The sequence below is a fragment of the Gossypium arboreum genome, chromosome 1 (assembly GCF_025698485.1).
Source record: "Gossypium arboreum isolate Shixiya-1 chromosome 1, ASM2569848v2, whole genome shotgun sequence".
Lineage (NCBI taxonomy): Eukaryota > Viridiplantae > Streptophyta > Magnoliopsida > Malvales > Malvaceae > Gossypium > Gossypium arboreum.
In genome coordinates this window covers 123,166,582-123,188,591 of record NC_069070.1, presented here as the reverse complement: position 1 = coordinate 123,188,591, position 22,010 = coordinate 123,166,582, and the positions used below count along the sequence as shown (strand labels likewise).

General features: G+C 30.7%; 1 protein-coding gene across 2 annotated transcripts; it reads left to right on the top strand.

The window, feature by feature from the left end:
* The first annotated feature begins 11,025 nt into the window (after positions 1-11,025).
* LOC108483179 (kinesin-like protein KIN-7D, mitochondrial) lies at positions 11,026-21,904 on the top strand. 2 transcript variants are annotated; one of them, XM_053017965.1, is made up of 24 exons: positions 11,026-11,707; positions 11,847-11,944; positions 12,192-12,281; positions 12,479-12,531; positions 13,449-13,514; positions 14,426-14,479; positions 14,698-14,757; positions 15,015-15,093; positions 15,223-15,290; positions 15,478-15,534; positions 15,625-15,729; positions 16,049-16,153; positions 16,367-16,474; positions 16,572-16,703; positions 16,793-16,975; positions 17,280-17,495; positions 18,116-18,253; positions 18,540-18,656; positions 18,792-18,842; positions 18,978-19,025; positions 19,226-19,372; positions 20,134-20,847; positions 21,001-21,129; positions 21,586-21,904. In XM_053017965.1, the coding sequence occupies exons 1-23, from the start codon at positions 11,388-11,390 to the stop codon at positions 21,073-21,075; spliced, it is 3,084 nt and encodes a 1,027-aa protein (XP_052873925.1). In that variant the 5' UTR covers positions 11,026-11,387; the 3' UTR covers positions 21,076-21,129; positions 21,586-21,904. The 2 variants fall into 2 exon arrangements, with proteins under 2 accessions (XP_052873925.1, XP_017641927.1); XM_017786438.2 differs by having other exon boundaries at positions 20,101-20,847.
* The last annotated feature ends 106 nt before the right edge of the window (positions 21,905-22,010 follow it).

Sequence of the window (22,010 nt, the reverse complement as noted above, 5' to 3'; positions counted from 1 at the left end):
TTTTAACTGTCAACTGTAGCGGGGGTCGTTCCGAAGCAGTGAACACTTAGAGACAATGGCTAATGAGTGTCTACGTATGTATATATAGTATTGTTAATTGATAATTTATAAATTTCGCTTTATATTACAAATTATTAATATTTATATATAATACAGGTCCTCTATATTCTAAAATTAATCATAATTTTAAAAAATTTAATGAGTTGTCAAAAATATTAGATTTCTTTCCTTATTTGACATTGAATTCTCGAGGATACCCGCACATTTACAGCTCATAAGGGTTCCATATATTCCTCGGGCCGACCCATTAGAGATGCTCATCAACTTATATTCGTATGAATCCGTGTGGACTTCACTCATTATCAGTCATCTATAAGCTTAATTACTATGTCTCATCTAAAGTGATTGATAGCATATCTAATCGCCACTCTATCTAAGCCTATAGTCATACATCACTTAACCTCTTATGTCTAGTCCACAACAGGGGCTCTAGATGTGGCACCTTAGGATCACAATTAAGAGAATACAAACCATCAACTACACCGAAAAAAAGGATCCCATCTCTCTCTCTTCCTGCTTTCAATCTTAAACCTTATTGCCTAACTCTAATTTTATCTTCACTCAAAACACCATTTATAGTGACTCTTCACCTTGTACCCAACGAGATGAACCATTCAGCTCCACCCTATTTAGATTCAAACATCAATACATATAAGAATACGGTATATTTAAAATAGGTAACATAACTTTTAAACACGAATGTACTATTTGAATTTAAAATAATGAAAAGCTAATACTCGTAAAATTTAATAAATTGAATTCGAGCTATTCATACAATAGACACACATACATACTCAAATTTTGGTCAACATGCAAATAAGTCCTTGACATTGAGTATTTGAGTATCCACATTTGAATCCCACCATGCATTATTATCATGTATGGCTTTTAATTTGAATTATTCAAATTCTTAATTTATTTGTATTGATTTATTATAATTGTTCAAACAAGCATTTCTGTTTTGTACTATGATTATACTATATTTGTACTTGTAAACTTTTAAAAAATTGCAATTGCACTTTAAGTGCGACAATAATGTTCATTGAGCCATCATATATCAAATCTCATATATGCATGCTAAAAACAATATATCACATCACATTCACATATTTTCACGTACTACCCGTTGTAATAACATCACACAACACAATCCAACTTACTTAGGTATGCATTTTCAACAAAAGCAACAAATGAGAAATATTTACTCTCGGAACTTATGATAAGGGTTTAGGCTAATCCTAAACTCCTGATTAACACTGCGAATTGTTCATACCAACAGCAACTCCGGACACTCACCAATCACGCTTTCGCTTACTAGCTAAAAGTTCAAACAAATTTTCCTTGCCTTTAGACTTGCTCGTAGTGGCTATCGGTTGATTCGGCACTTTGCACACACTACAAACTCATTCCAAACTCATTAAAAACATCCTTGAACACAACCAAACAGGAAGAAAAACACAAATCAAGCCTCTCATTTCTCACTACCGAAAACTAGCTAGTTTTGCCGAAATTTAAGTTTTGACATTATAATATCGTTTCTAATCCTCAATTGTGATTTCGAGAATCATAAATATAATTTAATTTGAGTTCTAAACCATTAGTTTACCTAAATCCATGGTTCTCAAATTTTCGAAAATTCAAGCTTTCAAAAACATATAGAAGAGGGAAATACTTGATTCTTAAAATTTTGGTAATGAACTATCAAATTGATATGAAATACCTTCTAATTAGGTTAGAATGAACTTAAAATTTGTCAGAGAGCTAAAATGGTATCTATACTTACTTTAGTATCAATATCTGCTTGTATAGTATCGATACTTACTTTGGATTTCAAAATTGTTAAAAATGGTCATTATTTCTCGAATAATTCTATTTTTATTATTTATTAAAATGTCAAATTAGTCATGTTCCCATATCTAATGGTTGAATGTGGTAGTCATTGCTCTTATATGTTATTATGTATGTATCTATATAAAAACTGGTAGTTGTTGTAGCATCTTATAACTCGAGTCTAACTATTAGACCGAGTAAGGGGTGTTAAAAAAATGGTTACTATGTTTTAAACAAGCTTCCGGTTAATTAAACATAACATTTATCATCTTAGTTAACAACTATTTTCATAGAAAAACTGATAAACTTAATATTATATTTCGAGATTTAGTGAAACAAATTTAGATTTTGGGGTAAACTACACTAAAGTAACTAAGTTATTAGTAAGTTTACGTTTTAATTACTTGACTTCAAAAAGTTACAAATGATGATTGAGTTATTCAAAAGTTTTAATTTAAGTCACTAAATTATTCGAATGTTTTTATTGAAGTCATTAGGCTGTTAATTTATTATTATTATTATAAAAGTATGACTGGCGAGCTTCAAGTAATGGTTTAATGATCGGTACAATGAATCAATACCCATCGATAAGTAAAATAACATATATTAGATCAAAGTCAATTTGATAGTCAGTGTCAGAAATCAGAGAAGAAAGTTGTTTATATTTTGATTCACAGTTTTGTGATATTTAAAGTTGTTTAACGAAAAAAACTGATTTTAAAAGAGAAGGAAAATTAGAGCTTTCGATTAGTGCAAACGGTGCAAACAAAGAAAATCATATAAGTTATAACAACGATTTTAAGAGCTTAATGACTTAAATGAAGAAATTTAAATAATTCAATGGTCATTTTATAACTTTTTGATTTGAATGACAAAAACATAAACAATGACGGATCTTGAGATTAAATTTTGGGGGCCAAGTTAAATTTTCAAAAGTTTAGAAGTTTAATGAAAAATTTGAGAAATGGGGATCTAATTAAATTTTTATTTTTTTGTGATTAATAAAATTTAAAATTTTTTGAAAGATTTTATTTATTTTAAAAATTTAAAGAAAACAATAAAATTTTCAAATTTTTATACAACTTTTATCAAGTTTAGTTTATTATTACTTCTCAAAAGTATTTTTAAACAAAAAATACTTTTGAGTAAAATTAAAATTTTCTGCTATTGTTTTTCGTTAAAAAATATTTTTGCAGAGCATTTTCTCTTCAAAATATTTTCGAAAAACTTAAAATTATTTTATTTAACACTAATTTATTTTGAAAATTTTTCTCAAATATATTTTTAAAAATAATATTAAATTATCCTTTCATATTTTAAACATAAACTTATTAATAATTTAATGAAAAATTTACCCGAACTTGACTGTAATTGTATTTTATTTTTATTTGCAAGAGTTGTGAACTCATCATCCATTTATTTATTATATTAAAATCTATAATAATGATTTATAAATGCAAAACAGACGGCAGGAAGAGCGTGAAAGAATGCGAGTGGTAAAAGAAAAGCATTGTGTCAGGGAAAGATATTGGTGATGATTATAAATAAAGAGGAGCCAATGAAGTGGAAGATTTGGTAGGATAAATAAAAAGTTAAAACAAAAGATTGTCTGTATCTTAAGCTTGAGAGAGACCTAGGTGATGTGAGACACTGACGGCGAATGTTCCCTCTTCATTTATTACAATTAGACATCTTTCAATTTTTTAATTTAAATATAATCAAATCCGAAATTTATTTAGAATATTAAAGTAGTTTTTACTTTTTTAGTTCCTTTAGAAAATTAAAACGACAGCAAAGGAGGCCTTACATGTATAGTTCATCCGCTTTGGTTTGGATCATATAAGTTTTAATTCTATTTGTGTTGTAAATGTTAATGTCAGATAAAGTGATGGTCGGATAACCTTTTGTATTGTAATAATTATTTATAGTTACATAAATATGTATTTGTATTATATTTTGATTGTATAATATTTTTAAAAATATTCTTTTAAAGCGAGTGGTTTCTTATACAATATATTAAATCAAAATTTTGTCGCTAGTTTTTAAGAAAAAATTAAAGATATTATATGTCATTAAAATCTTTATTTGAAATGACGATTTTTCTATGTGACTTTTAATAAATAATTTTTTTAATGTAATATAAAAATAATAAAATTTATAAACAAATTTTTAATCTGTAATTGAATATGAGTGAAGTGATGTTTAAGAGTAGGATCAAACTGAGACTCAATCTAAAAAAATATCAAACTCAATTTTAAGGTCGACACGCCCAAATGCTCATTTTATTGATAAAAAAAAAGTAAGTTTTTAACAATTGTATTTAGCTATAAAAATATATAAGTGTTAATATAATTTAATTTTCATACTTTATTTATTTTTAAATAATTAGAGGGGTTGGGTTAGACTAGTTTGGGGTTAAAAAACATAAATCTAGCTTGGTTCAAAATAAGTAGGTCATCGAGTCCATGAACACCTCTAGTTGAACATTTATACTACAATTTTTCAATTAGAAGTGTTCTTGAGTTGAGTCAGACTAAGATTATGTGAGAAATTAATACGTTTTATGCTCACCCATGTTATTTTCTATTTCTAAAAAAAAATATCGTTTTAAATTTAATCTTGAATATTTTATATATTCGCCATTTATTAAAAGTTTAAATAAATGCAACTTAAAATATATTTTAATGTTTACATTGTAATATTGTATATTATTATAGGTTTAATTTGTATATGTTATAAATTACTTAGTGTATAAAATAATATAATATAATATATTGCAAACATAGAAAATAGGTAGGGTCAGGCTTGAGCCTTGAATATTTTATATCGAGCTTGATCTATATTTTAAATGAACTTAATTTTTTTTCCCAAGCTCTCCTAAATTTCAAGTTGAACTTCGAGTTTGGACAGATAACCCGACCCTTAAATAGATCTAATTTCAATATTAAACCTTGAACTCTATATAATTTTATTGTATCTATAATATATTTAAAGCTTTTGACTGAATTATATTAAATGTCAATTAAACCTTTGATTAAATAATGTTCGAGTTAATCAAACACTAATATTATTATAAGTATGATTTCATCTTAAGACCATTTTAAATCTTGAACTCTATAATTGTCACTAAAATTTATTTAATTAAAATTATATTTTCAAATAAATATAATTTTTTTCCATATTATATTTTAATATTTAAATAAATATTTACTTAGAAAATTTAATTTACGTGAAAGATTCGAGTCACAATTGGCTGGATCACAAATTTTTAACTTCCAAGTTCAAGGCCGTAAGCCTCTTCGGATGAGTAAATTATTGGACCCTAGTGGTCCAACAACATATTCCAAATCGTGGCAGAAACACAAGATGGGGCAGAAGTGATGAACTCACTTTATGATTGCTCGGATTCATCTCAAAGTTTAAAATTTTGTTTAAGCTTGTTGATATTTAAAAATGTTTAATTTAAATCTATTTTACATCCGTTGATATTATTTTAATTTAATATTTAATAATTTAATATTTTTTATTTATTAATTTTTTATATAATAATTTTAATATCTTTTAATACTTATTTATATTGAAATAGAATTATATATTTAGCATAGATTTATTTTTATGTGTTATAAATTACATAATATATAAAAATAATATAAACTTTATCAACTTAACAAAAAGAGTTGGATTGGGCCAAAAACCTTGAATGCTTAAGCTTGTGCCCATTTTATATTTTAAACGTGCTATCATTTTTGCATGAATCTATTTTTCAAGCCAAACATTATTATTCAAGGTTTTTCAAATTTCGGATGAACCTTCTGATTTGGACAAGTAACCAATGAGCAAATATAGGCAAATCAAATCCTCTAGATATTTTATAAGAGATGAAAAGACAAAAGTAAAAAATAATGATTTTTTCTATTTTTGTAAAATTTATTTTTTCTTAAATCCAAGCCATTTTATTTCAAATATAAGAGAAAAAAACATTTTGTTACTTAAACTAATTGTTTTATTTTAGGTAACTTAATCCAACAAACAAAATATTTAGTTGGTTTACTTTTATTATTTGTAATTTAATTTCTCTATTTTTAAAATTTTTAATTTTAAGTTTAGTGCTCTTTATACATTTGGAATTTAATCTCTTAATTTTTCTAATTTAAAAATGCAAGCCCAATTATTAATTTTGTTATAATTCATTTGTTAAATTCAGGTCTATTTTAATGTTATTTTTCTAGGTACATGACTATTAAAGGAGTATTTTGTTAAATTTTAAAATGGTATACCAACAAATTAAAAAAAAGTAAAGGTGTTAACAATTGCAAAGTACAATAACTAAATTATAAACTTAGGAAGAGTGTAAGGACTCAAAAGCATATTTTAACCATAACATAATTATCGAATATTGGAGAAAAATAATTGCAAAACACGTTGAGAAGCGGTGGCAGTGTGGCACCCCCTCGCATGTGAAATAAGAGACAGATGGAGCAAGCACGTGAACAACTCAAAGGAAAGGTAATGACTAATTTAGCTTCTACTCAGAGAAGTCACATGGCTGTTGACTCGGACGACACTTAACCATATTTTTTGCATATCATTTTTTGCCCACTCACTGCTAGGACCATCCCACTCACTAAGGCAAGGCCGAGCCAAAAGAGGTTTCACGTGTCAACTCAGTGAAAAGGTCGAATTGAGTCCGGAAATGACAATTTCTCGCCACATATCGTTCTCAATTCCTTGCTCCTGTATGCTTGGCTCATGTTAAGGGACGATTCAATTTGGATAAACTACAACGAAGGTGATTAAATTATTAGTAAATTTATGTTTTGATTATTTAATTTTAAAAAGTTATAAAATAGTCATTAAATTATTTAAAAAATTTTATTTAAGTTATTGGACTGTTAAAATTATTATTGCATAGCATTCTCAATTTGCACCAGTTGCATTAATTGAAAGCTCTACTTCCTCTTTTTTTTATGAAATAACTTTAAAAATTGTGAATCTACAAAACCAAAGTCTAAACAACTTTATTCTCTGATCTTCGATATTGATCGTTAGATCGACTTGAATTTAATGTATGCTCTTCTAATTGTCAATGGGTATTGATCGACTAGATTGATTGTTGAATTGTCACTTGGAGCTCGGTAGCCAGGCTTAAAAAAATAGAACTTAACAATCTAATAACTTAAATAATGACTTTTGAATAGTTTAGTGATCATTTTGTAACTCTTTGAAATTGATTGAATAAACATAAACTTACTAATAGTTTAGTGATTTTGGTGCAGTTCACTTCCCAAATTATAACAATATTGAATAATTTAAATATTTTTATGAAAATAATTATTAGTCTAATAATGATTTTAGTCCTTTTATCATGTTGAAATTTAGGATTTAATCCATTTAGTTATTTTTTATACAATGCCTAGGACAATCTATAATCCCACCACAACCCTTAAATAGAGAGTAAACACTCTTCATGTGCTTGAACCAACGTCATCCGGCACAGGCAATAATGTCGATACTAATTAAGCATAACTATTAAAATTTAGGCTTATATGAAAAATATGTATACAAACTTTACAACTTTTCTCATTTAAGTAACTAAAGTTTTTTTTTTTGTCAAGGTAGGTACCTAAAATTTTATTATATTACCACTTCTAATATCAACCGTCAACTCGGTTTTAAAAAACTTTGAACCAATTAAATTAATTACACATGTCATTATTTAATTAATTAATAGGGTTTTTAATTGAAATTAATTTAAAATATTACATGTCATAATTTGATTGATTCAAACATTTTTCAAAGAAAATTAATAGATAATACCTAAAATGATAATGGAATAAAACATTAGGTACCATTGACAAAAAAAATTGTATAATTTATGTATCAACCTAATTACAAAATACACAATACAAGTGTGATGATATAAGCTTTGATAGCGAGTACATTATTTTCTATACAAATAATTTAGTGATTTGCAAATTACGATTGGAATATTCAACACAAAGTTGTTAGTTAAGATCAGACAAAACCATTTTTACGCAAGGATAATTTTGGACCCACAAATTACGTCTTATCTTCTTTTTTTTCATTTAATTTTCCTGGCCATTTCTTAATTATTTTCAGATTTATTAATGTGCTTAGTACTGTGTAAATTTGGATAAATATAAAATCTGGTGGGGATATAAGATATTAGAGGGAGAAAAAAGGAGATTTGTCTTAATTTTAACCTTGACATTAGACCAGACGAGCAGCCCCCTTTTTCATTTATTTTTTAAATAAATTATTTCTTTTTACTTTTATGAAGTTTGTCTTCAAGCCTGTGGCTTTCATTGTTGTCAAAATTCCTACCTTAAAGTTTATGTTTCCATAAATAGTGCATCAGAATTTTATTTTTGAAGCAACAATTACTCAATCATGAAAGTATATGGTCATCTTACTATGCCAAACAATAAATATATAAATAAAAAATCGAGTTCCGGATTTAATAAATCAACATAAATCATGTTTTTTAATTATTATTATTATTATTATTATTATTATTTTGTTATAGTGTTAGTCATTATTCGTCCTGATTTAACCCGTTATTCGATTAAAACTGAGTATACTATACATTTTGCTTGTAAATTTTGTTAACATGTGGTCTGTCAACATATTGGCGAACCCATGCCAGAAAAACACGTGTTGATCCTAAGGAAAAATACTTGTTAGCATACATAAGACACAGTTAAACTTGATACGTCACATCAAATGACGTAACTTATAAATATGAAAATAGATCTTTAAGTGAGCGAGAGAGAAAAACGGCCACTCAACAATTTAGCCATCATCCATCCGAATTTAACCCGTTATTCGATTAAAACCGAGTAGCTCACATACCACAGAGTTTGCCTGTAGGCTTCATTAACACACAATTCACTAATATGCTGGTGAACCCATGTCAGGAAAACACGTGTTGGTTCTAGAGAATGATACGTGTTGACATACATGATATCTATTTAAAACTAGTACATCACATAAAAAAGACGTACCTTATAAATATGAAAATTGACCTTTAAGAGAGGGAGAGAAAAATAATCACTCAACAACTTTCAATTTTATAAGTGTTTCCTATTTATTTTTTTTAATTTTTAAATATAATTTAATTATACACTGTAAAATTTCAACCTGGGAGTTAAAAGTTGCATCACCTGTTTAGAAAATAATTATCATTGTAAATATATTTAAATTGGTTTGATAAACAATGATTTTGTGAAATCGGCTAAACTCATTGATTTTCCATTATCACTTTGGATCCGGCGTCGTTTTTTATCTCAAGTAAGATCATTGTCAAGTCTAATAGATTTTATCCATAATATTTGAGTGTTGGATAAAATAGATTTTATCCGTAAGATTGAGTGTTGTATAAAGATCGTGAAATTAACTCATTGTAATGTAATTAAAACTCATCTTTAATAATATATTTTTATTTAAACTTAAGTATAAAATATGTTTATTTTAATATTATTTAAAAATAAAATAAATTTTTGGATTGACTACAAAAAAAGTAATTGGGTGAATTTGAACAGACAATACATTTATTTGCTGTTAATATAAAACAGACTAACAATATTATATCGTAAGACAAAAAAAAAAATTAAACTTACCGCACTGTCTACCCAAACCACACTAAGTCAACTAGCGAATATTTTTGGCTATTTTTATCAAAATCCTACTAATTTTGATTCCTCACAAATGGTGAATATTTTAAATAAATATTAAAATATTAAAATGTTTTAGTTAAACTTAAAAATATATATTTTTAACAATTTTATCATAGGTTTTGATAGTACTTGTCTTTTTTTTTTTTGTGCACAATGTCTAAAACTATCTATAGCCTCTACTCAACTCATAAATAGAAGGATAATGCGTTTAAACACAATCGAATTCACGTCATCTTATATTGACAATAATACTTATTCGTGCTAATTAAACTAAGGCTCAATCGACATAAAGTATTGCCTTTTAAGTTGTTGCAATAGTAACAATGTTAACTCAAATAAGATATAATAAGTAAAATTTTAAAATATTAATATTGTCTCAATTAGATCATTTCATTAGACTACCATAATTTAGGCATTAAAATGGTAATTCGAATTTAAATCGTGATCACATTTACCGATATTTATCCAAAAAAATCACATTTACCAATATAGTTTGAATCTCATGTATTAAAAATAAAAACAATGCCAAGTTAATCAGTAGATAAAACAATCTAATTGGAATTTAATTACTTCAAGGGATAAAGCAATATTTGATCTCTAAGTTTGATATTTTTTCAAATTAGTCTCTAATATTTTTATCCACATTAATCTTGTAACTTTGTAACTTATTCCAATTTTGATCAATATGACTATATGGCTCTCTGATATAGTGCAATGTCATCAACTAAAAAAATATAAATCATTTTATAAAAAAATTCAAGTGATGACATAGTATAATTTCATATTACCACGTCATAACAAGGACCAAATTTGGGAAAAATTGTCAAGATCCGGAATTAAAGTCAGAGGCGAATCTAGGGGGCTGGCATAGGCCTCAGCCCCCCTAAAATGAAAAATTACTATTTCAGCTATTTAATTTTTTTAAAATTTTAAATTAATAAAAGTAAAATTATATTTTGGCCCCTAAAATTATAAAAAATGATTTAATCATTTAAAATTATAAAGATATAGACTATAAAAATTAAAATTTCATTCGCCTACTAAAAAATTGTTCTAGCTTCGCCACTCATTAAAGTGGACAAAAAATGTTTAAAGATCATATTGAAAAAAAAGTCAAATTTAGGAACTAAATGTTACATTTTCCCTTATTTTGAGGATGGGTCATGCAATTAACTAATAAATTTCCTAATTTTAACTTTGTGTAATTTCTCGATACTCGCCAGTTTATTCGCTCTCATTTTTTTATTTTCCAAAATCTCTCTATTTCGAGGGTCCATTTTAACCGAGTTTAAAACTCTTAACCACCATAAACTTCGATGTCACTCCACACTGCACAGTAAAAAGAACTGTAAATTTCAATTTTCAAACCTAAAGCTTTTTTTTTTTTTTTTTTTTTTTAAATTAAAAAAATCAATGCCCTTATTTTCCCACCAGTCCTTTAGCCTCCCTTCATTTCAATTTCAAGTTTTTCAACTGTTTAATTTTAATTTTCAAATTTCTATTATTTTATTGTCTCTCTGCAACTCTCCTTTGTCTTAAAGAAGACGAAACAATCTCTTTCTTTTTTCTCTGTTTTTCTAACTTTTCTTCTAATGTCCATAGTTACAAAGCAACAATAAAGCAAAGTTTATATAAAAATCATTTCTTTTTTTAACATAGAAATGCTCTTCAATCTTGTGTGTGTCAAGCCATGTGAGTTCACTGACACGGTCTCTTCTTCTTCTTCTTATTTGTATTTATTGTCTTTACCGAGTCACTGACTCAGTGAGTCACATACGGCATTCTCTCTGTCTCTTCTATATGGATTGTTCTTATCCGGCAAGAAGCAGCTCGCCGTTATCGTATCGGAAATCTTCGAGTTTTTCGTCCACTTCTTCGACTTCTTCGTTTTTCAGCAACAAACCAATGCATCACATGAGCTCCTCGTCGTCGTCTTCGTTTTTCAACTCGGGGAGTGAATACGGTTCTCGATCCATGTCCGATTCGATGCACTACGGTTCTCAAGGTTACAATGCTCGCCTGCCAGTTGCTTACGGGTCGGATGAGATAATAGGCGAGCCGTTCGAGGCGTCGAGACCGGGGGATAGTATTTCAGTTACAATTCGGTTTAGGCCCTTGAAGTATGTTGTAGATCTGAGTGTACTATATTAGATCTCATTACAAGATTCGTTTTTTCGTTTTGATTGTTGTGAGAGTCGTATTTTCAGATAATGCAATTCATTCGATCTGTTCTATCACTTATTTTTTATCTGGTTATAGTGAAAGGGAATTTCATAGAGGGGATGAGATCGCGTGGTATGCGGATGAGGATAATATTGTGAGAAACGAGTATAATCCAGCTACTGCTTATGCTTTTGGTAAATGCCCTTTTTTTTTTTTGAATTTTAAAGTTGAAATTTATTGCAGTTTACTTTTTGTAGTCAATTTCTGCAATTGTTGAATCTATCCACTTGAAAAGTACTGTAATTAGATGAAGAAATATAACGCTTTGTTGGGTTTACTACTTTTTAGTTAAAATAATTTAGCACAAGTATGATGTTTAAGCCTGGCAAGTGGCAATGAATGTGGATTTTGTATGAACATTATTTGATTTGGTTTTTACAGACAAAGTATTCGGACCTCAAGCAACATCGCAAGAGGTTTATGAGGTAGCTGCTAAACCTGTAGTGAAGGCTGCAATGGAAGGTGTTAATGGTATGAAATTTGAATTTCTGGAATGTTTATTGACTTCTTTCAGTTGATTTCTATTTGAATTTTAATTAAACAGTATCTAAAGAATAATCTATTTTAAGTCATTTCTTGTCATCTTGCTCAAACATGTTGGTCTTTTTCAATTCTGAAATTATATTTTGTAATTAACTGAAGCTAATATTAACTTGATGGAATTATAGGAACTGTCTTTGCTTACGGTGTTACAAGCAGTGGGAAGACACACACTATGCATGTAAGTATAGTTTTCTCCACAAACTTCTTGCTTTCCGTATAATTACTTAAGAGTATCATAGCAATTTTTCAAGTCTAGTTGTACGTCAATTCTGGCACTTTTTAATAGCAAAATTGCTAGTTTATGTTGTATCGGATTGAATCTTCTTATATGGCAATTTGGGTTGAACTCCTAACATAAATAACTGTGGGGTTTCCTTCCTAAATGGTAACAAGTATTCAACTAAATATGGTACTGATTGTACACATTGCAAAATTTCTCTTTTGGTATAAGCATTGCATTTGAGTTTCTTGAATCATTAATCAGTGGAATTCTTTTACCATGCTATATATTTATTTGACAGTTATGCTGCATGAACTTAGTAACTTGAGAACCTCAATCTGAATTCCTAAAATTTTCTAAATTTATCCCTTGTGGATGTTAGTAATCACATATATAGTGCCGGTGCTGTATCAGGAAATGTCCATCAATTAGAACATCTTTATTTGTATATAACTAGTAATGAATCCTAACATATGTTCATATTGATTTCTGATATTATACTCTGAATATCTTATAGACTCTGAAGAAGGCAAAAAAATAAAAATAAAAAATAAAATTCTATCTCTATTTCAGTTAACCTTTAGTTTTTACCAGTTTATTTCTATCCGGGGATTTTCAGTTGCATTAAAACTGTATATTCTTTTGGGCCCTTATTGGTTAAAAAACTTTAGTAATATGCTATTTATAAAATTTTAATCATATCACTATTTCAGTCTAATTAATATTAACAGTCCCTGCACGGTATATCATTAGAATTATCAATTGTTTTCCATCTGTTGTTAATATGAGTCTTATGGGTGTAATCCTATGATATAATACTGTAATGATTCCTAGTCATCTTACTTTTGACTTGATTTTTTTGATAATATGCTCAGGGAGATCAAAATGCTCCTGGTATTATACCGTTGGCAATAAAGGATGTATTCAGCATTATCCAAGATGTAAGTATTTTGCCGAAAATTATTAGGCCTAAATACAGAAACTGTCAGATGAATGCCTTTTGGCCATTCCTTTTCAGCACATGTTGTTTCTTTAACCTACCCCCGCACTTGTATGATTTTGGACTAGTTGGCTCCATTTTGATGCTAGCCCCTATTTTTCTTCTCAATTTTATTTCATTAGTTATCAACCATATAGTAATATGTTCTGAAGTATGTCAATAGGAATATCATTGCTTTACAAGTTACCTTTAGCACTTACGTAGGCTTTAATAATTAAGCTTCCATTCAATGCAATCCCCCAGTTTTCTTCTCAAATTTTAGTTCATTGGTTGTAGACCATATAATAACATGTTCTGTCAATAGGCTTTACTCAAGTTTATCTCTAGCACTTGATTAATAAATGTTCTTTTGGTGCCATTTTTTTTTCTTTGTTTTTTCATGTCTCAATGCAATCTTGGGGTTTATTTGTGTTTCATCTTATACAATTGGAATTGCATCCACTGGAGCCACAGGCAACTACTTAGTTACCCATTTCCCATTCAATTTCATTTATTGCTGTTGAAAATCCTTTGCATTGATTATCTTGGACAGTAGTAGTTATGCTACTAAATGCTTGAAGTTGCTGCCTAGTTTACTTGATTTGAATTATTTCCCCCAATTTATCTGTGTAAATTTTGAAAAATAACTGTGGTCATAACTCAGACTTCAGGGCAAGATTCTTACTCTGTGTGTCATATCTTGAAATCTACAATAATATTGGTGTTGAAAATCTGGTGTATTGATCATCCTGGACAAAATAGCAGTTATGCTACAAAAATGCTTGCACTTTGCAGTCTAGTTTACTTTATTTGAATTATTTCCGCCAACTTGTATGTGTAAATTTTGAATGACTAACTGTGGTCATATCTCAGACTCCAGGGCGAGAATTCTTACTCCGTGTGTCATATCTTGAAATCTACAATGAGGTGAGTTGTACTTTTAACTTTATGATTACATTTTTTGAATTTCTTTCGTTTCAGGTTTCTCATTAATGTTGTAATTTATGATGTTACCTTAGTGAGAATAGTTTTGTTCAATTTTTATCATATAACCTGTGGTTCAAATTTTTGGCTTCAGTTCCCTTTCAGTTGGAATTTCTTTTAATATGATTTTTCTTTTTTTGTTATTTTGCTTGTATCCTCAGGTTATAAATGATTTGCTTGATCCCACTGGTCAAAATTTGCGCGTTAGAGAAGATGCTCAGGTCTTTTGCTCAACTTATTCAAAAGTTTACATTGCGTTTATTTTTGTCATCGACCTTTGTCTCATTCTCTCAAAAAGTCATGTGCAGCTAAGACTCATTCTTCATGTTTAATATCAATCTAATGAATCTTCATTATAGACCCTATGTGGGTGTCCTTGTGCTGAGATTATCCAAAATGGTTCAATAAATTTGCTGATAGAATGGCTAGCAATTAATGTCAGTTCCATACTTTTGCTTATGTCAGCATTGTCTTTCAGGGAACTTACATCGAGGGTGTAAAGGAAGAAGTGGTTTTGTCGCCTGGGCATGCCCTATCTTTTATTGCTGCAGGGGAAGGTGCTTTCCGGGTTACTTTTGCTGTTTTCCTGCCTTTTCCTTCATATATTTTATTTCACCTGCCATATGAATAATCAATTTGTGAGATTTTATCAATTTCTAAGTTTCCATTTGTGTCTTGATGGGCAGAGCATCGTCATGTTGGTTCAAATAACTTCAATCTCTTTAGCAGCCGAAGTCACACTATATTCACATTGGTAAACATTCTTGACGTAGGAACTTACTCATTTACCTGCCAAAGTTTTGGGTAACCTTTAAATTTGTTTTAGTTAATATTTAGTTTATCTCAGAGGTGTTTTGAGTTCAGTTTTTTATTGTTGCTGAAGCAAATTGGATGCTTATACTGTATGGGTCCTTTCTTTTCTTTTTGCTTAAAATTTGCAGATGATTGAGAGTAGTGCCCGTGGTGATGAATATGATGGAGTGATCTTCTCTCAACTTGTATGGTTTAATCAATCTTTTATTTTTCAAGAAAGAACATTCCTCTTAATAAATGGCTTGACTTGTTACTTTCTTTGTTCCTTTATTCAGAATTTGATTGATTTAGCTGGGTCTGAGAGTTCAAAAACTGATACAACTGGAATAAGGAGAAAGGAAGGATCTTACATAAACAAAAGTCTACTGACTCTTGGAACTGTAGGTGCCTTGTATTTTTTTATGAATATTTGTTACTTTTCCTTGTTTTTATAAGGCCAAAACACACAAAGCATTGCATATGTCCCTTCAACTACTCTGCAGGATTAAAGCCTCTATTAAGTTGGTGGAGAAAATGAACTGAATCTTTGCAAATATATTTCCTCCAACAGTCTCAATGATTACTAATTACAATAATAAGTCTCAAGTGGATGATAAACTTTTCTTGTCAAATTATTCATCTTTGTCTTTGGTTTTATTGACTGGTGTCTTGACTAGAATTTTTAGTTCTATAATTAAATCATCTGGTTTCAATGTGAAGGTAATAGGAAAGTTAAGTGAAGGAAAAGCTTGTCATGTTCCATATCGTGACTCCAAGCTTACCCGTCTTCTGCAATCTTCACTAAGTGGGCATGGACTTGTTTCGGTGAGTTGATCAGTATCTTACCTGTAGCTGACATTTTTTTCTATTTCTTATCGGTTTGTTAATTTTATCTTCAACATGAAAATTGAAATTATAATTTCCTTTATCTATCAATTTTTTCTCCAATATTATTATGTGATCTGTCTGCAGTTATGTATCTTCTATTGATATGTGACAAAATTTCTGCCTATTTTGCATTTTTCTGTAAAATTACAGCTCATTTGCACTGTCACGCCTGCATCTAGCAATATGGAGGAAACTCATAATACCCTGAAGTTTGCAAGCAGGGCTAAGCGAGTGGAAATCTATGCCTCACGTAATAAGGTTTTTATAGCCTCAGTGTTATTTCTTTCAGCTAGTTGTAGAGAGATACACTTAAGGTCGAATCTTATGCTACTTTCAAAACTAAATTTTTTTCCAGATTATTGATGAAAAATCACTGATTAAGAAGTATCAAAGGGAAATTTCTGTCCTCAAAGAAGAACTTGATCGGCTAAGGAAGGGAATGATTGTTGGTGTTAATCATGAAGAACTTTTGAGCTTAAAGCAACAGGTATGGCAATTTCCTTTCTGCAGTCATTTTTATTTTTATGGTGTAACTATTTTCTGAGTTCTTCATGTTATATGTTGTTTGTGGGACAGTTGGAGGAAGGTCAGGTGAAAATGCAGTCAAGATTAGAGGAAGAAGAGGAAGCCAAAGCTGCTCTGATGAGCAGAATCCAAAGGCTTACCAAGCTTATACTTGTTTCTACCAAAAATACAATCCCTGGAAGTTTGAGCGATTTACCTAGTCATCAAAGGAGGCATTCTGTTGGTGAGGAGGATGTAAGTTCTTTTCTCAATAATTCTAAACAAAAGATTAATTCTTTCATTCTGATGGTTGAAGAAGACAACACAAATATTCTAAACACAAACATATGTAAAGATATTACCCAGAAAAGGCGAATGATACATTTGATTCAAATGGTGAAAAAGATGAAACAAAAATTCGTAGTTATGAGTTTTACTATCCCTGTCTGCTTTTCTTTTTGAAGACTGTATTCTGTAGTCATGAGTACTTTTTAGGTCTTGGGTTTTAGTCTAATAATATAATATGATTTTAATCCTTTTGGTACTTTTCCTCCAGCAGAAACTGGATCTACGAGTAGGTGATTCCTTGCTTATAGATGATGAGAATCAAAAAGATTCTCCATCTTTGGTTTCGGCACTTGTTACTGATCCATGTTTTGAGTTTAAACACAGAAGATCCTCCAGCAGGAGGAATGATGAATTCTCACCAGCTAGCCGTACTTTCACTGAGTCTACTCAAGCGGGTGAACTTATTACTGGGAGTAAACCGCTGGCAGTATGTTCTGCTTTTTTCATTTCCTTCTACCTTTTCAAATGTCATTTTGTTATATTTTCCAAAGGGATTCCTTGCATTTCCTTAAATTTCTCTCTTTCTTACTTTACAGTTGGATGGTCTTAGTCCCTCATAATAAGGGCTGGAACTTACAGTTTGATGGTTTAATTTTAGATCTGCATTTTTTCTTTCATGTAGCCTACCAAAAAGATGCGCCTTTAGACCTGTTCGGTTAAAAAGTTCCTATACTTTCTATATACGACTGTGCTTAACATTATGACATAGAATGTGTAAAAATTTCCTGTTCTTTTCTAGACAATTATGTTTTAGTGGTGCATAATTTCTGCATGGGGTAGAGAGTAGTTTCATTCTTTTATTCTTGATTCCATTTGATTTCCCTGTTCCACTTTAGCTATTTGCAGCTGAAGTTTTACAACCCCTGCCACAATACACAGGGTTTGTGTGCAAGATAATTTTTCAAATCATAGTACCATAGGATATCGTCCTCCATTATTGCTTCAGTGAATTGCAATCAGAACTGCCTTCTTTATTCTTGTCTTTGTAGTTTTCTTGAATTGCTGTTGATAATGTAATGATTAAAGCTAAGGCTTCCATTGTTATAGGGCCGGATGACATCAGATCAGATGGACCTTCTTGTTGAGCAAGTTAAGATGCTTGCTGGAGAGATTGCACTTAGCACCAGTACCCTGAAACGGCTGGTGGACCAGTCTGTAAATGATCCTGACGGCTCAAAAACCCAGGTATCTTTTCCTGTCTCACATCTATAGCACATTTTAATTCAGTGGCAGTGCCAGTGGATATTCCTAATGGTAGGAAGAACTGGGGGTAGACTGACATGATCTATTATTGATCCTGATTCTCCAGTCTATAAATTTTAACATTATCTGAGTATCCATGAGGTTATAAAACCGAGGACAGTGCAACTGGAATAAACTATCAGTTCTTGTACTTCCAGTGTCTGTTTACTCAAGAGTAAACTTTACATAGTTTTTATATAGGTGCTAATTAGCTTTTTTCCTAACACAGATTCAGAATTTGGAAAGAGAGATTCAAGAAAAGAAGAGGCAAATGAGGGTTTTAGAGCAACGCATAACTGAGAGCGAAGCTTCAATTTCTAAAGCAACATTTGTGGATATGCAGCAGGTAGTGTTGTTACCCTGTTTATAGTAATGATGTTTATGCTAATTTTTAAAATTATTTTATGGTAAACTATTTATGAGGGCTTTAATGCCTTTGGCTTTTGCTTAGCTAATTCTGAATGTTTTCTTATTGCAACAGAAAGTTATGAAATTGATGACTCAGTGTAATGAACAGAGTTTTGAGCTAGAGGTGAGTGTTGTGCAATTTTTCTGATATATGGAAAGTGCATTTCATGGATACTGTTTCACCATTGATTAGGGCTTGTTAAACAATGACAATTCATCGTGTATTGTGTAATAAAGTTTTTTCTACTCCTTGTTACAGATCAAATCAGCTGATAACCGTATCCTCCAAGAACAGCTGCAGAACAAGGTGAAAGCCTTGTGTTTGTTGTCTTATTTCCTCCATTAATAAAATGGCTTATCATGTCTCAAATTTAAATTTGGTGTTGCATTTGATTCTTCTTTAAGTGCTTCTGGCTTCTTTATAAAATCAATATGTTGTATTTGTCAATAGTTTCTCCATTTATAAATACAGAACTATTTTTCAATTATGGTTTTGGTTGTTGGCAGTATTCTGAGATCGAGGAATTGCAAGAGAAGGTGAATCTCCTGGAGCAGCACTTGGCACCTCTTTCCGGTGACAAATTATTATTGTCATCCAAAGAGGGAATATCTGAAGAATATGTTGATGAGTTAAGAAAAAAGGTCCAATCTCAGGTAATTTACTTATTGTTGTCTCAAATTTTCGTTTGCAAAAGGTTTATCAGCATGTAGTAGTTTGTCTTATTCTTATAATTGATTTTAATGAAATTTTGTGACCATGCCTCCACATGAATTCACATGATAGGTGCTGAAAAAAAAGTCATTTTGATCATGTGGTAACTGATTGCTCGTCTCTTTTGTTTTGTACACCTTAGGAATATTTCAAAACATGACGTTAGTAGTAGCATGTGAATCTCCTTTCGAATGTTGCTTCTACTTCTCGACCATAACTCAATAGCATTTCTGGCATGCCAGTGGCTCATAAAACCAAATAGTGTAGTTCATGGGGCCTACACATGGACAATCTCAGTAGGGATTGTCAACCTTACACGGGGTTAGGCAGGAGAATAACTTACCAAAACCCAGACTTTGGTGCTATAACTATCGTCTAACCTAAACCAATTAATAGCAAATGAAGAGGCTCAAATTAAATATAAGATCATAAGGAGCAATGCCCCCCCTTAATAGATGTGAGATAAAACCACTTAACATCTTCTCTTAGAAATTTAATCAAATTTTAAATTTTGTCAAAGGTTTGCTGAGTAGTATAGAAATGATTCATTAGTGTGCCTTTACAATATGATAAAAGCTACAGGTTAAGAGTGAAGGTTTGTTTGTGATTAGTGTAGTCCTTGTCTTCCTTTCATCATCGAGCTGCTCAAAGTACTGTTTTATCTCTCCAGGAGATTGAAAATGAAAAAATAAAACTCGAACAGGTGCGGCTCTCAGAGGAGGCCAGTGGGTTGCGTGTCCAAAATCAAAAACTTGCTGAGGAGGCTTCTTATGCTAAAGAATTAGCATCTGCTGCTGCAGTTGAGTTAAAGAGTTTGGCTGGTGAGGTGACAAAGCTGTCAGTACAAAATGGAAAACTAGAGAAGGAATTAATAGCTGCTCGTGAATTGGCACATTCTAGAAGTTTTGCTAATTCAACTTTCAATGGTGTTAACCGCAAGTACAATGACAGCATGAGATCTGGCAGGAAGGGACGGCTTTCTGGCCGCTCTCAAGACTTTTCAGTAGCGGTTGGTGATGACTTTGAGTCCTGGAATCTTGATCTAGATGATCTAAAGATGGAACTACAGGCTAGGAAACAACAGGAGGCAGCTCTTAAAGCAGCTCTAGCTGAGAAGGAATTGATAGAAGATGAGTATCGGAAAAAAGTTGAAGAAGCAAAGAAGAGGGAGGAAGCTCTTGAGAATGATTTAGCTAACATGTGGGTGCTTGTTGCTAAGTTGAAAAAAGAAGCAGCTGCTGCTACGCTTGACAGTAATACAGATGAGCCACACAGTAATGGTACCGATAATATCGAAGATCTGAAAGCAAACAACGTTGAGAGTAACAATGTCCTGAAGGAGAGACAAGTTTCTGAAGTGCCTTCAAAACCAGCTAATGAAAGACCTAAAGAAGAACCTCTGGTTGTACGTCTGAAGGTTTGATCCTGTACCGACTTTTAAGCACCATATCTGTGTTCTGACTTCAGTTTTCCATTTCCTTTACTCGACTCCTGACCCATAGACTGGTCTAAGATTTTGTAACAGCATGTTTGTTCCCGTTTCAAAACTAAACTCGGTCTACACTTGCAGGCTCGAATGCAAGAGATGAAGGAAAAAGAGCTCAAGTCCCTTGGAAATGGAGATACTAATTCCTATATTTTGTAAAGTATATTTTGAGTCACCCACTGCTCCTCTTTTCTCTCGTGTCGGCATTTCATTGTAAGTGATTCTCTAAGCCATTCCGTATTATTTCTTGCCATTAGTACTTATATTTTTTTGAAATGTTTGTTTTTCATTTTTGCAGTATTTAAATCTTGTTGGCTTGCTTGTTCTGAGTGTCCAATTTGTGGCACAAAGATTGCAGAATAGACTTTTTTGCATTTCACTTCATGACACAACTATATATACTCTCCTAATGAAAGGTCATGCAAATTATCACCACATTCATCTATGTTAGCCCGGCTTCTCATTTTCATTAACGTCCAACATCGTGTGTACACATATTTAGATAGGTATATGGAAAAAGAAACTTAGGATATGTACCCAATATTCACCTCCAAGTCCACATAACATATAGATTATCGTTCTTCTTTAATCGTATTCACATCAATACGAGAGCTAATCGGATCATGAAATTTTGACAAATTTAATCTGTTTTTTTTTTTTTTTTTGCAGGCCTGGGATAACCTGTTTCCTATTTTCAGTGATAAGCGGGTATCAATTCTTTCTTTTATTTATCTGTGTAACTGTTTTAAAGGTTAGTGTACCAGAAGTTTGTTCTCTCCTTCACTGAGAAGCAGCTGTAAAAATAAATAAAGAGATTAAGGTTAAAAATATTTTTGAAAAAGAAAAAAAAAAGGTTAATTCATTAAAAATTGCAGATACAAAGTGTTGCTTTGTTTAAAATTCACAGCAAAGGTTGTGATCTGTCTTTCAAAACTTTTCAATTGCTTTGTACAGAAACGATTTATTAAATGTTCTTTTTTCTCTCTTATTTTGGTTCATACATCTTATCGAAGATTAGTTTTAACTTTCTTGCATGATTCTTTTAATCTTAATGAAGGGAAATTAAAGTTATTATCTTGCGCCATATTTGATAA